The sequence below is a fragment of the Pipistrellus kuhlii genome, unplaced genomic scaffold (assembly GCF_014108245.1).
Source record: "Pipistrellus kuhlii isolate mPipKuh1 unplaced genomic scaffold, mPipKuh1.p scaffold_m20_p_26, whole genome shotgun sequence".
Taxonomy (NCBI): domain Eukaryota; kingdom Metazoa; phylum Chordata; class Mammalia; order Chiroptera; family Vespertilionidae; genus Pipistrellus; species Pipistrellus kuhlii.
In genome coordinates, this window is record NW_023425525.1 from 1,827,005 (window position 1) to 1,841,388 (window position 14,384).

A 14,384-nucleotide genomic window follows, 5' to 3' on the forward strand; every position below is an offset into this window, starting at 1 on the left:
CTCTCTCTCTCCCCCCCCCCCACCCCCCAGAAGCCAAAGCCCAATAAGACCATGGTGTCTCGTAAAGTGTCTACTTCTTTAAAGGATCATCCCTACAGCACACAGATATTGTCTTGTCTCTCCTACTATAATAAAAGACCTCCCTTGACCCCCGACCCCTCCAGCTTTGACATCATGTGAGTCTCTGTTGACAACATAACTGTGTAAAGCTCTGTCTGTCGTCGCCAGCTCTTCTTCCCCACCTGTTACTCCTGGCCCACCTCTCCCCAGTCAGGAAGCTGGCTCCTTCTTCCCGCTGCGAGATATTTATAACCTGGGTCCGACCGGGACATGCAAATGACAACACAGCTATAACAAGGGAAGCTTAATGCAAAAAAGATAAGCTATATTTTGGGAAACAGGACAGGAGAGTAACTGCGGAGACGGAGAGAGAGCTGTGGGAGAGAACCCACAGACAGACACCCTGAGGAGGGGATTGGGCCTCACAGGAGAACGTGGGATGCACCCATCCGGACGGGACAGGATTTTACTGGGTTTCCATGGTCACTGGACCTGCCCCAGTCTACAGGGCTATGAGGAGGGCACTTATTGATTTCAAAAGGTTTTGCAGTAGCCTTCATACGACTGCTAACCCTCCACCTCCTCTTTCTGTCCCATGGAGAGAACGCCTTACCATTAGGTCATAGGGTGCTGAGCCTGGGGGTATTATGGCCCACGAGGGGTGCATTCTGAACTGGGATCAGACGAGCTAGTGACTCACAGATGAGCAGACTGGGCGGGCCCATGCTGGCCACACAGGGACGCCACATCCAGAGCTGCAGGAAGCACGTGGCCCCTGATGCTGGGGAAGGCTGCACCGTGCGTGCCCTTCGCCCTGGAGAAGCCACGCTGCTCGTCAGTAACGAGGAAGAGCTGGCCTCCGGGCAGCCTGGAGAGCTAGAGAGGAAAGCCCCTCCTCCTGCAGGGTCTCTCCCCACCTCCCCTGACATCGGCCCTGGCAGAGAAGAGATTTTAGAGAGGCCTCTCGGTTCTCCCAGATGAGTCCAGGGAGGATGGACTTGGAGCTGAGCCGATAAGTGGGTAGATGAACGGATAACACAAAGCACAGCCTCCGCCACCGGCCTCCCAGCCTCGCCCGCCAGGACACGCATCACACACTTCCTGGGACCTGGTCTTCGATCCGTGAGAAGACTGTTCTCAGCGACAGGAGGAGGTTCCCGGTCCCTCAGCCCTCCCCCGTGTGAGTGCGTGTGCCGGTCACAACCTGCCTCAGCCAGGTCCGGAGCGTGCACTGAGCTGCAGCTACGCAAGCGAGAGGACACACTGATAAACGCTTCCCTGCCTGGGACCTCGGGCCACCAAGTCAATGGCTCACCTGATCCCAGCTCAGAATGTGCCCCCTCGTGGGCCACAGTACCCCCCGGCTCAGTGCCCTATGACCTAGCGGAAAGTCATCCTCTCCATAGGATAGAAAGAGGAAGTGTAGGGCTAGTAGTCATATGAAGGCTACTCCAAAATCTTTTGAAATCAATAAAACTAAGCATTTTATACAACGTGTAAGCCCCACGTGTATTGCCATGTGTATTGGGGCTTATTCCTGCATATTTCCTTATATAAGTAAAATCATTCCCAGATTTTCTGAAAGGTCAAGGAGATCAGCACATAACTGGGGCCACTGCTACCCTGGAGCAGAAATGTGCCCTGGATATTCATAGAAGGTGTTATTCTTGGATCTTAAGCAACGTTAAATATGTAATATAATCACACTTCTATTTCCACTCCTAATATTTATTTCTCCCTGCTTCATTTTGAAATCATCAGTTTTTCCACATTTTCCTCTTCAGTTATTTAAGTAGTACAGTAAGCTTGTTTTCAGCTAGTTTTAATTAAAATATTATCTATGAGCACTTTCAAGCCAGATTGTCATCATCAGAGCAAGGGAAAGAGTTGGGGCAATTTTGGAGAAAGCTCAGTGCCAAATCCAATTACCAAGATGGATGTTTTCATTTTACTATTTTTCTTCAACTAACCTTAAAATATGTGAGTGAGCAGTCTCTATAGAGATCCACATGGTACAAAATCCATGAAAATGCAAATACTTGCTGAGATACAGGAGATGGAGATGGAGATGGAGGTGGAGGTGGAGCTGAAGGTGGAGCTGGAGGTGGAGGAAGAGATGGAGGAGATGGAGATGGAGATGAAGATGGAGGAGGAGATGGAGATGGAGATGAAGGTGGAGATGGAGGTGGAGACAGAGGAGGAAATGGAGATGGAGGAGGAGATGAAGGAGATGGGGATGGAGATGGAGATGGAGGATGAGATGGAGGAGAAGGAGATGGAGATGGAGGAGGAGATGGAGGAGATGGGGATGGAGATGGAGATGGAGATGGGGAGGAGACGGGGAGGAGAACCCTGAGTCTGCCACGCTCCCTCCTCAGGCCAGGGGCGTGTTCAGCAGTGCACAGGGCACTGGCCCAGACTCTCCAAAATTCGGGCGTCACAGCCCTCGCCCCGAGAGCCTGCCTTCAGAGGAGAGGACCCTTGTAAAAGCTGCAGAGCAGAGCACAGCTTCGGGAAAAGATGGGTGTGTGGATACAATCTAATGCAGAGGCAAGGTGTGGCCTGGGCGGGAGGCAGGGGGAAACTCCTGGGGGACATGCCAGGCCTGCGAAGGGCTGGGCTCCTGACACACCAGGGTAACGGGAATGCAGCCCCGCCCGGGGCAGGGGGCCCTGGAGGTTTCCAGAAGCTGGGAAAGAAGAGGAAAGCAAACCCTCAGGAGGAATGTGGGAAGTGAACTCAAGGAATCCAGACGTGCGGAGAACCTGTTAGGACCGAAGTGCCACCTGCCGTAGGACAGACCACACATCCTGTGTCACTCTGCATGCGGGGAGATGGTGTAAAAGGCTTAAGCCCAAGAGCCACATGGCCAAGTTCCATTTTAAAGGTCACTGGCTGCAGTGCAAACAGGCGGAGAGAGGCAGATACAGGAGGAGGAAGAGGCAGATGGAGGAAGACCCGAGGTCAAGGGTGAGTGTAAGATCAAGGGTGGGTGAGAGGTCAAGGGTGGTGGCTTAGAGACCGTCCTGGGAGGAGGGGGAGACATGAACTGACAGACCCCGACATCCAGCCCAGGCTGTGGCCTCCCACCACCGGGCTCAGTCCATTTCACCAATCAGGAAACAGCGTTCAGAGGCTGCGCCCTGGCCCAGGGGGGCAGAGCTGGGCGCCCCAAAGGCCAAGGTCTGGGAACCAGAGTGAGCTGGGCCAGCACCCTGCGCTGCCCCAGGTCTGCGTGGGGACAGGGGGGAGAAGGAAAAGCTGGGCCCTCTGAGCTCCATGCTGGCGGGGTACAGGGCTCTCCTGTGGGTGGCGGGTTCTGCCCGCAGCTGCGTGGAGGATGCACAGCTGTGAGCAAGGCCCGCAGGCACTTGCTGCGGCTCTGGGCTCTGTCCAGGCTCCGGGCTCCCGGCCACTGCAGCACCGCCACCTGCTGGCCCAAGGAGCGCAGTGCAGCCGGCCACCTGCCTGCGGGCTGCAGCCAGGCCGGCCTCTGCAGGCAGCCAAGAGAGATGCCTCTGACCTGGACCCAAGCGCCTGGGCTGGTTTGGGGGACCCTGGGCAGAAGCTGGGGCTCCTGGTTGGGGGAGCCCGAGGTCCCTGTTTCCGGGGCCTCTGATCTCGCCTCCCTCTTCACGACGCCCCCCCTCTGAGCTGGCGCTGGGAGCCGCCTCAGAGGATGCTCACAGCTTTGGGCCCACGTTCTGCCCACAGCCCAGCGCAGGCTCTTAGGCGTGTGCGTTCCTGGCGATAGGATTCCTGCCAGCTCCTGGGAAGCTCCTGGCGTGCTGGTTCCCGAACGGCTGGGTATGGCAGAAGCACCCTAAGCGTTGTCTGTCTTACCTTCTCCTGCCCTGGCCTCTGCCCTCCGCTTCCCAGTGGGAAAGGGCCCCTCCGTCTGCTCCATCCGAGGCCGAGGCCTCCCCAGCTCCGTCTGAGTCTCCTTTCCTGCTGTTTGTGTCCCAGGAGCACGGGGCTCCCCGCCCGCCCCGCCCCACTTCTGGACGTGGTGTTGGCAGACGCGCCCGCGTTCTCCTGAGCCTCCTCCTGCCTCCCCGTAGCCACCGCCAGGGCATCAAACTGTGATCTTCTGATTCGTAGGTTGAGGGTCAACCACCGAGCCACGCCGGCCCGGCATAGAGTGCTTGCAGGAGGCAGCAGATCCGTGATTCTCTCTCATCAATGACGTCTCTCTCTCTCTCCCTCGCCCCTCCTCTCTGAAATCAATAAAAATATTTTTTTCTTAAGAAAAGGGGGAGATTGGATCACAGGCTTCGGAACAGCATCCATGAAGTGTCATTTAAGAGGCTAGCATTTCCAGTGCCTACAAATTATGTAAAATGTTTAAGGTAACATAAGGCACAGATGAAGCAGAAACTGGAACTTTAAAAACCTGCAGACAAAGCCGACAAGTGAAGGAGAGAATGTGCATGCGGTCTGTGCCCTGAGAGCAAGCTCCACTCTGGGGCAACAGGAGGAACCACAATGGGATGAGCAGACGCACAGGAATGTAAAATATTCACACAAACACACAGGAATGTAAAATATTCACAACCTGCCCAGGAAGCAAAAACACAAACACACTGAAAAGCAAGCAAACGAGGGAAGGGTGTTTTTTTTTTAATATTACAATTGGGAAATAATCATGTCTTTTCAAGGTAATGGTGCATTTTAATGGTTCTTTATACTAACATCCCATTAGCTGTTTGGAAAAAGATAAAAATATTTCACACAAAAAAAAACTCCATAAAGGTTTAAAAATAGTAAACAAATCATGAGAAAATATGATCCTAAATTGTAACCCAAAATGCAAATTAGGGCAAGGGCTGAGTATCTTCCACTTACTTAATAGCCAAAAATATAGTATAAAAATGGTATGATATAACACACACACACACACACACACACACACACACACACACTGAGAATGTGGTTCTGATGGAGCGAGATGATCATGGCCCACTCGCAATGGCACAGCCTGCAGGAAGAGGAAAAAGTTTTGGCACAAACCACCTCACATCATTTACTCCTGCTGCCAGAGGCGGGGCTTTGGCTTGAAGGAGGTAGGGGGAGAGAGAGAGAGAGGGGGGGGGGGGAAGGGAAGGAGGGAGGGAGGGAGGGAGGGAGAGGGAGGGAGGGAGAGAGAGAGAGAGAGAGAGAGAGAGAGAGAGAGGGAGGGAGGGAGGGAGGAAGGGAGGGAGGGAGAGAGAGCACACTAAGGCACAGAGCGGCTTAGGATGTCATCTCACGCAGCTGTCAGAACTGATCTCCCGTGGGCTGGGAGTGGGGGACCGGAGATGTACCAATGAACTTACACCCCTGTGTGCACGCCCGCGGACACGGGCAATAGGGGAGTAACGTCCTGGGGAGCAGGGGCCCGGGAGGAGGGGAAATGGGGGAGATCTGAAATACTCTCAACAATGAAAAATGTATTTTAAAAGAACTTGTCTCAGTTGGGCTTGTGTCTGCCACTGGCACACACCAAGCAGCCACAGGGGCATGCCTCCTGTGCCGGGAGAGGAGGGAGGTGGGCAGCTGCTCACAGGTGCCTGGGTCAGCGGGTGCTGGGCCCGCTCGCTGGGACGGACCCATTTGAAGACACCAGGGCACCACAGCGGAACCGGCCCGTCTCTGGTCTGCCTGTCTGCTTGGGCCTGCTCTGTCCTCCTGGAGCCCGTTCTCCGCTGTTCTCAGCTCCGCTTCTTCCTATCACCAGGATTAGAGTGGGATCCACACCCAGGACTTCTGGGTGTGACCTGGTGCGGAGGGCCCGGTGCGGGGTGTGAGGGAGCCACAGGTGCGTATGGAACCCAGCGCCCGAGGGGGTTCCCCTCGTAGGACAGAGCTCGGTGTTTTAGTGGAGGATCCCCAGTTACCACCACCATCACCATCACCACCGCCACCACCGCGTCCACTGGGCGGGACTGATTTACCCAGATGCCCACCATCTGACTTGGGTATTGGCCTGCTAGAGTCTCTGCCAGCAGCAGCCATGAGGCTCGGAGACCATGAGGCTCGTGGGCACCAGGTCATTCCCAGCAGGTGTCACTGTGATGCCTGCTGACCTGGCCTGGGACAGTCTGACGGCGGAGATGTGCTTCGGTCCCAGCCTGTGGGGCAGTGAGATCATCGCGTATGATGACATGATAACAGTGGATGCATCTCATTACAAGTTTGTTAAAACCACACAATGTCCAACACCAAGTGGCCCTAAGGTGAGTTACGGATTTGGGATGACATATCAATGTAGGTTTATCAACTGTGACAAATGTAGCACTGTGGGGGGAGATGTTGATAATGTGTGAGGGGTGAGGGTATATGGGACATGTCTGCACCTTCTCCATTTTTCTGTGAGCCTAAAATTGCTTTAAAAGTAAGTCTCCTGGCCAGTGTGGCTCAGTTGGTAGAGCATTGTCCCATGCACCAGGTCGTCACCGTTCCACTCCCAGTCAGGGCACAGGCCCAGGTTGCCGGCTCCATCCCCAGTAGGAGGCGTGCAGGAGGCAGCTGATGGATATTCTCTCCCCCACGTCCCTTTCTCTCTAAAATAAAATTTAAAAAACATTTTAAAAAATAATAGTCTTTTTTAAAAACCCGAAGAAAAACCACTTTAGGTTTCAGAATTTGACCAACTCCCGTAAGTTTTAATATGGCCTTTTCATTAATTTCACTTCCTCAGCAAACTATGATTGTCCCTTAATTTCCTCTCGGTCCAAGAGCTTGGGAATTTTTTGTTTCTTTTGCATCAGAAATAAGAACCTGTGAATAAGCCACCTCTTCTTCTAACTTAAACCCCCTTCCAGCTGTTCTTTCCCACAGGAACCATAAAAGAAGAGCCATTTACCCCTCCACAGAAGCAGGAAACACCCCCCTTAGGGAGAGTCACCTCCTGTCTTTCAAACTCGGGGCGCACAGTAGGACCGGTGCAATGGCAGGAGGTATTTTATAACCCGCCCCCTCTGCCATGGCAGCTTCATGCTGCTCTGTCTGCTTCACACTCCGACAAGTGACATCGCGAAGGGAATGGCACTTCAGGACATTCACACCCAGTTTATTAGATCCGAACCCAGTCCCCCAGGCATCAGGAGTGGGCCTGAGCCGGGAGCTGCCTTCCCATCTCTCGTGTCCCACTTTACTTTGTTGAATTCAGCAAAAATGTGTTGAGGAAACTGAAACAGTGAATGCATTTTAATGCGTTTCAGCCGTGGCCTGATCTGATAAACGTGCACCCTCCTCAGAGAGTGAGCTGCAAGTTCAAGTTTGAGTGGGCTCTGGGATTAGTGCGGTTCCAAAGCGCTTCTAGAAACTTGCATAACTTCATTATTTACAGGGCGTGGGCCCAGAGTAATTGCAGGCTCACATCGTGTGAAGTTGTGTGCCGCCGGGTCTCTGCAATACCGCCACTCAGACCAAGGGAAGGTCGTGTTCAGCGTTTACTAGATGCTTATGGGGGTGCAGTGGGAGGACTTGGGGACACCTGGCGTGGCGATGCACACAGAACTCCAGGACAAACTCTGGAGCAGCTGAATGGATGGACGTGCTGGAGGAATCCCAACTCCCAGAACCAGCGGGAACACAAGCCATAGAAAACAGAGAAGCTGGTTTGTACGGAAACTATTTTAATTTAGAAACAGAAAACATCCTGGAAAAAAAGAAAGACACAAAACATGCAGGCAACGTCTTTACTCCATGAGCGTCTCAAATCCGCACCGTCCACCGATCCCCACGATGGACCTCGTCCGTAGGCCGTCAGCCTCCGCTGCGAGAGAGAGAAAGGTCAGCTCTGCGTGCATGCCGGCTTTTACCAATGACCCGAGAGCAGTGCGCTGCGCTGTGCTGGAGCCAAACCGGTTCACTAGAACCACACCCCTACATGGCCCGAGACAGCACAAACGAGAAGAAACTGAACTGTAAAGTCTTTGGCTGAAAACATCCTTGGAGATAAGTGGCTGCCAGGATCCTCACTTGGGACATGTCTTTCTGAACAAGACAAAACCATAACCACCTATTGGTGGTGGCGGAGAAGTGTCCAGTTTGGGAGATTGATCGCTAGCGGAAATAAAGAGCTCACACCAGCAACGGTTCTCACCGCGGCAGCCTCCCAGGCAGCCACATCCTGGCTCGCTCATCTGGAAACAAAGTCCCTCACACCAGCAGGTGCTTCATAAACACCAGCAGACCCCGCAGGGTTCCAAAGTCAAAGACCTGTCTGCGCATTATTGAAATAGCTGTCAACTCCAATGGTTCCAGTTCTCATTCTATTCTAGATATTGCCTATTTCAGAAAGGTTACTTACACAATGATGTTATTAATAGGGATGTGGATCAACTTCACAAAGAAGCCAATGAAGCCCATTATAGCGAATCCTATTGCTGTGGCCATGGCAATCTTCTGGAATTCTGGATTAAAAACACAAAATTCATCATTTTCACAGTACACTGCAAGTATAGGGGGGAAAACTAGCAGTAACATAAACTTACTGGTGAACATTTCTCCTGATAATAAATACATAATTTTAAAGAAAAGGAAGTATGACACTTTATTAATAGTAAATAAACTGACAGGTTGAAAGAAAGAGAGAGGGGGGGGGGGGGGAGAAAGGTAGGGGGAGAGAGAGAAAGAGAGAGAGAGAAAAGAGAGAAAAGAGAGAAAAGAGAGGGAGGGAGGGAGGGAGGGAGGGAGGGAGGGAGGGAGGGAGGGAAGGAAGGAAGGAAGGAAGGAAGGAAGGAAGGAAGGAAGGAAGGAAGGAAGGAAGGAAGGAAGGAAGGAAGGAAATGCCACTAGTGAATCCATCAACGAGCAGTGAAATATTTTATCTTCTCAGCAAATGACCAGGATGCCAAAAAGAAATAAACTGTGGATAGGAGAAATACAGAGCATTTGTCTTTAAAAACTTCCACCACTGCTAAATATATATATATAAAAGGCTAATATGCGAAGTGTCCCCTTGAGAGTTAAACCAAGAAACTGGGAATTAGATCACTCACTATGACGTGTGCTGACCACCAGGAGGTGGTGTGTGGGACGAGGAAAGGAGGTGGGGAGGCAGGAAACCTGATGGGCCCTGATCGCTGGCCAAGCCTACGGACCCTGCCCATGCATGAATTTCATGCACTGGACCTCTAGATTATAAAAGCACAGAACATGATTTTTCATAAAAAATAGGCCCGCTGGATTTGATATTATGAAGAAGCCAAACACAAGGCTTGAAAATCAGATAGGCTTGAGCACAATTTTCTGCAAAGGTTTCAGACTCAGGTAGTTGCCATCGGGGAAGCTGTCCAGATGTGGTTAGTCCTCTTGTTAATTCTTCTTTTCCTTTTCCATAACACTTTCGACAGCAGTAATTAGGAACTGTAACTGCATTTATTTGCTTAGGACTACCTTCCCTGAAAAAGTCTAAGCTCTATAAGAGCAAGGACTATTCTCTATTATATATTGTTGTATAGTTTACTATATATATAACATAATGTATTAAATTCTCTATTGTAATCCCAGCTCCTAGCCCAGGCAGCAGTCAAGAAATGAATAAAAACAGACAAAGTCTGAGGCATCTTTTAACACATGAACCATCTATTGTAGTTTACCTATATATATAAAAGCCTAGTGACCAGCTTCCCCGGTGGTCAGTGCGCTCCCACAGCTGGAGCGCCACTCGGCCAGAAGCCGGGCTCATGGCTGGCGCGCACAGCGGCGGTGCAGGAGCCTCTCCCGCCTCCATGGCAGTGCTAAGGCGTGTGGAGCCAAGCAGTAGGAGTGAGCAGATGGGCAGTTGGGAACTAGGGGTCGGATTGTGAGAGGGATGTCTGACTGCCGGGATCGGGCCTAAACCGGCAGTTGGACATCCCCTGAGGGGTCCTGGATTACAAGAGGGCGCAGGCCAGGCTGAGGGACGACCCCATCGCATGCAGGAATTTCACGCACTGGGCCTCAAGGGATAAATAAGAAATTAACTTCCGAGGTTGGCACTCTGTCGTTGATTCCTGTTAGGGTTCTGTTTGGGGAGGGAAAGGACTCCTCAAAGACTGCAGCGTGAAAATATGGAAGATACTAAAAACTCTGACGCCATTAAATATGACTAACACAAACATAACATGAAAATAAGGCTCTAATAAGTACCCTTTCACCATTCGAAAATACACACAACAGAAGCATGTATAAAGTGTACAAAATATAGGAAGTGACAGTGTTAAAAAAAAAACAAAGCAAAATAAGTAAAAATGTGGCTTAAGAGAGAGTAACTGCATGGCTACTGAAGAGGACAACAGTCACAAGGAGAGGCTCGGAAAATGCGGGCGTGGACCGTTGCCTCTTGCTTGCTAGCCTTACCTTTCCGGTCGGGTTTGGTGCATCTCTTGACCAGCCGGATGGAATCCTTCACAAACTGCCGACTGGGCTCAACAAACTGCATGACCTGGTCCATGGTGCTTGGACAAACAGGAGAGACAGTCAAGGTCATGTCCTGCAGCCAGGACTGTTCTACCACCGTGTGCAGGAGACCGGCCGGAGATGCCGGCCTGCCGTAGCCAATCCCCCACAAAATAAACAAGAGGAAAGAGAAGGAGACTCCGAGCCTAAACTGACGCTATTTTTGTAAATTCCAGCCAAGCATCAGGGCAATGGCAACCGCTTTGCGGGTGATTATCCATCACAGACAAAAGACACGCAGGGCGGCGCCATCGCATCCCATCCTCAGCACTAGCACTCCACAGGCCTCCGCTGTGCCTACTAAGGAGCCAACAGAAACCTTCTACATTTTATTTTAAACCCCCCGAGCCTGTGTCTCCCCCAGTAAATGCCAGCGACGGTGCTGCAAGAGCCAGAGCCGAGGCAAACGTGGATTGCGAGGTGACTGCTCCAAGCCGTGGCCACCCAGCACGTCTAGGAAATCACACGCCTGATGGCAGAGACCTAGCAAACGCCCGGAACAAGGACGACTGAGGCTATGGGCCAGCCCTGAGGTCTGGACACGGCTCTGGGGACTCGGGGCGAGTTTCTCACAGGGGTTCCGCGCCGTCTGACCTCAGCTTGGCCAGCCGGAGGCCAGCCAGTGCCCCGCCCGTCACCGTCCCCTCCAGCTCGGGGGAGGGCCGGACACACACACCCAGGCCCCGGTGAGAGGCAGGCGGGACCGCAGGCTCCGAACGTGGGGGATGCTCTGGGCCGAGGATGGAGGGTCCCTCCAGAAACATACCGGCGCTGGGCTTCTCGGTGTCTCCCTCCGGTCCCAAACCCTGGGGCTTACACTTCCCAGCTCCGCCCTGCGAGTGAAGGACCCTTTCCCGGGGGGGGGGGGGGCGGGGTGGGAGCGGGTGGGGGGGGGCTGCAGGAGCCTCTGTGACCTGTTCATTAGATTGACCACCTCTCCCCCCACCCCTACCCCCGCCCCACGTCACAGGCGCCTGGGCCGCCGGAATACGGCTCTCCCGAGGCACTCACATCCCAGAGGGCTCCATCCGGGGGACTCCCATCCGGGGACACACCTCCGAGGGGACACACATCCCAGAGGACACACCTCCGAGGGGACTCACATCCGGGGGGACTCACATCCCAGAGGACACACCTCCGAGAGGAAACACCTCTGAGGGGACACACCTCCCAGAGGGGACTCACATCCGAGGGGGACACACCTCCGAGGGGACACACATCCGGGGGGGACACAGATCCAGGGAACTCACATCCGAGGGGTCAGGGACACACGCCCAAAGGGACTCACACCCCCAAAGCCCCCACCGTCCCCCACCCCCGGAGGCCCGGCGGCAGCACCACCCGCCCACCGGAGGCACAGACGCCCCGAAGCCGGACACAGGGCTCACACGCAGGCCCGAGGCCGCCGGTTCAGGCCCGAAGAGCCGCGGCCCGGGAGCCCTCGCCCTCGCCCTCGGGAACCGCGTCTCCGCCTCCACCCGCGTGGCGGCCCCGGGCCTCCCCCGCCCCGGCCGCCCCGGGCAGAGGTCCCCGCCCGGACGGCGCCTCACCTGCCGCCGCCGCTCCGCCTCGCCGCCTGGGACACGTCGCACTGAGCTGAGCTTCTGCAGCCAGCCGGAACCGGAAACCGGGCCGCTGGCCTCCGGCCCGCCCACCTCGGCGCTCATTGGTCCTTTGCGCGTAGACGTCACTGCGCAGGCGCCGCTGACGTGCGCCGCGGCCCCGCTTCCGGTGAGAGGACCGCCCAGGGGCTGGACTTCCTGTGGGGCTGGGCACTCAGCTGCTGCGAGTTTGGAGGCGGCTGCCGTTCTGCCCCGCCCGCCCCGGTGCCCCGCCAGCTCCGGGCGCCCCACGAGACCCAGGTACCCCGCCAACCCTGGTACCCACGAGCCCCCGGTGCCCCCCACGAGCCCCCGGTGCCCCCCCACGAGCCCCCGGTGCCCCCCCCACGAGCCCCCGCTGCCCCCCCACGAGCCCCCGCTGCCCCCCCACGAGCCCCCGGTGCCCCCCCCACGAGCCCCCGGTGCCCCCCCACGAGCCCCCGGTGCCCCCCCACGAAACACCCGGTGCCCTCCCCCACGAGCCCCGTTGCCCCCCCACGATCCCCCGCTGCCCCCCCACGAGCCCCTGCCCCCCACGAGCACCCGTGCCCCCCCCACGAGCCCCCGGTGCCCCCCCACGAGCACCCGCTGCCCCCCCACGAGCCCCCGGTGCCCCCCCACGAAGCCCCCCGCTGCCCTCCCCCACGAGCCCCGTCTGCCCCCCCCACGATACCCCCGCTTCCCCCCACGAGCCCCCGGTGCCCCCACCCACGAAGCCCCCGGGCCCCCCCCACGACCCCCGGCCCCCCTGCCCCCCACGAACCCCCGCTGCCCCCCCACGAGCCCCCGGTGTCTACCACGAGCCCCCGCTGCCCCCCCAACGAGCCCCCGATTGCCCACCCCACGAGCCCCGATGCCCCCCCACGAGCCCCCGCTGCCCCCCACGAGCCCCCGATGCCCCCCACGAGCCCCCGCTGCCCCCCCAGGAGCCCCGGTGCCCGCTGGGCCGGTGCCCCGCCAGCTGGGCCCCCGCGGCGCCGGCCGGGCCGCACCTGCGGGTGTGGGGACTGCCTCCTCGGGCGCCGGTGACGGTGTGGGGCCGCCTGATTGGAGACCGCCTCCCGCCCGCCAGCCGGGCTTCCTCCGGGCCGGCGGCGGGGACGTCGCGGGGCGCCCCTGCAGCCTCAGGCTGGCTGGGGCGTGGCTGTCCTCGCTTTGCTGAGAGCATTCGAACCGCAGCGTTTGGCCGCTGGCGGGCGGGCGGCCTCTCGCCCGGGCAGGGCCCCCGCAGCTCTGCGGTCCGGGGCGCCGCGCCCGCGGGACGGCCAGTGAGCCGTGACTGTAACCGCGCGGGGCTGCGGCTGTGACAGTAAAAAAGGGGAGCGGGGGAGGACAGTGGGAGAAAGACAGGACTCCCCTGGGTGCTGGCGACAGGCCTGAGGAAATGATGCCGCCGGATTCAAATTATCCAAACATCCAGGCCGACTCAGAATTTAAAAGTGGCTCTTAAGACTTACAAAAGGGTGTAGCAGGGTTATTTGTTATCGCAAAAAAAAAAAAAAAAAAAAAACAGTGCCTCAGGGGTCCATCAACAGAAAATGGATAAACGGACAAAAAGGCTTATTTCTACAGTGAAATAGTACACAATTGAGAAAAAATTACAGGCAATATTGATGAATATCTAAAACATGGTAAGTGAAATAAGGTACTGTAAGACATATATTCTTTTTAAGAAAGTTTCAATTTTATTGTTTTGATTAGACAGTAAAATCAGTGCCCTGCTGGGGTGAAACAGTTAACACACTTCCTTCTCTTCCTCCCCCCCCCCATTTGTTAGTGTTTTAGGCTGATTCCTAAATAAGAGATGGCTCTTTTTCTGGCTTCATTAAGTATGACTTCATTAAGATTAAAAAAAAACTTCTCTCCAAAGACATTATTACAAGGGAAAAAAAAAGTCAGAGACGGGGGGAAAAAAATAATTGTAAAACATGTATCTGATGAAGGACTTCTATCCAAAATATGCAAAGAACTTAAAACTCATTAAAAAATAGGCAGAGTCCCAAAAATGCCTCACCAGATGGCAAATAAGCAAATGGAAAGGTGCTCAGTACCACCTGCCACCAGGGAGCTGCAAAGTAAGACAGTGAGATGCCTCGCTCACCCATCAGTGGCTAACCTCACGCTGCCACTCCCAGTGCTGAGGGATGGAGCACAGGGACTCTGATTTCAGACGCTGCGGCCACCGGGAAGACAGCGGGCAGGTTCTGACACAGCTGAACATCTCACTCCGCCGTCCGGCAGTCACGCTCCTTGGTATGTACCCCAGCGAGTTGGAACACGTCCGCACAAACCTGC

General features: G+C 55.3%; 1 protein-coding gene and 1 long non-coding RNA gene across 2 annotated transcripts; one reads left to right on the forward strand and one right to left on the reverse strand.

Annotated features, from left to right (window-relative positions):
- Positions 1–7,642: 7,642 nt before the first annotated feature.
- On the reverse strand, positions 7,643–12,170 carry SEC61G (SEC61 translocon subunit gamma). Its single transcript, XM_036453819.2, is given in 6 exon segments — positions 7,643–7,819; positions 8,357–8,459; positions 10,390–10,487; positions 12,039–12,049; positions 12,052–12,083; positions 12,086–12,170. Coding segments are annotated over 6 exon segments (324 nt in total). The 5' UTR covers positions 12,156–12,170; the 3' UTR covers positions 7,643–7,809.
- Positions 12,171–13,113: 943 nt separating this feature from the next.
- Positions 13,114–13,972, forward strand: LOC118727840. The gene is made up of 2 exons (XR_004990689.2): positions 13,114–13,720; positions 13,867–13,972. It is a non-coding gene; the product is annotated as an uncharacterized LOC118727840 (long non-coding RNA).
- The last annotated feature ends 412 nt before the right edge of the window (positions 13,973–14,384 follow it).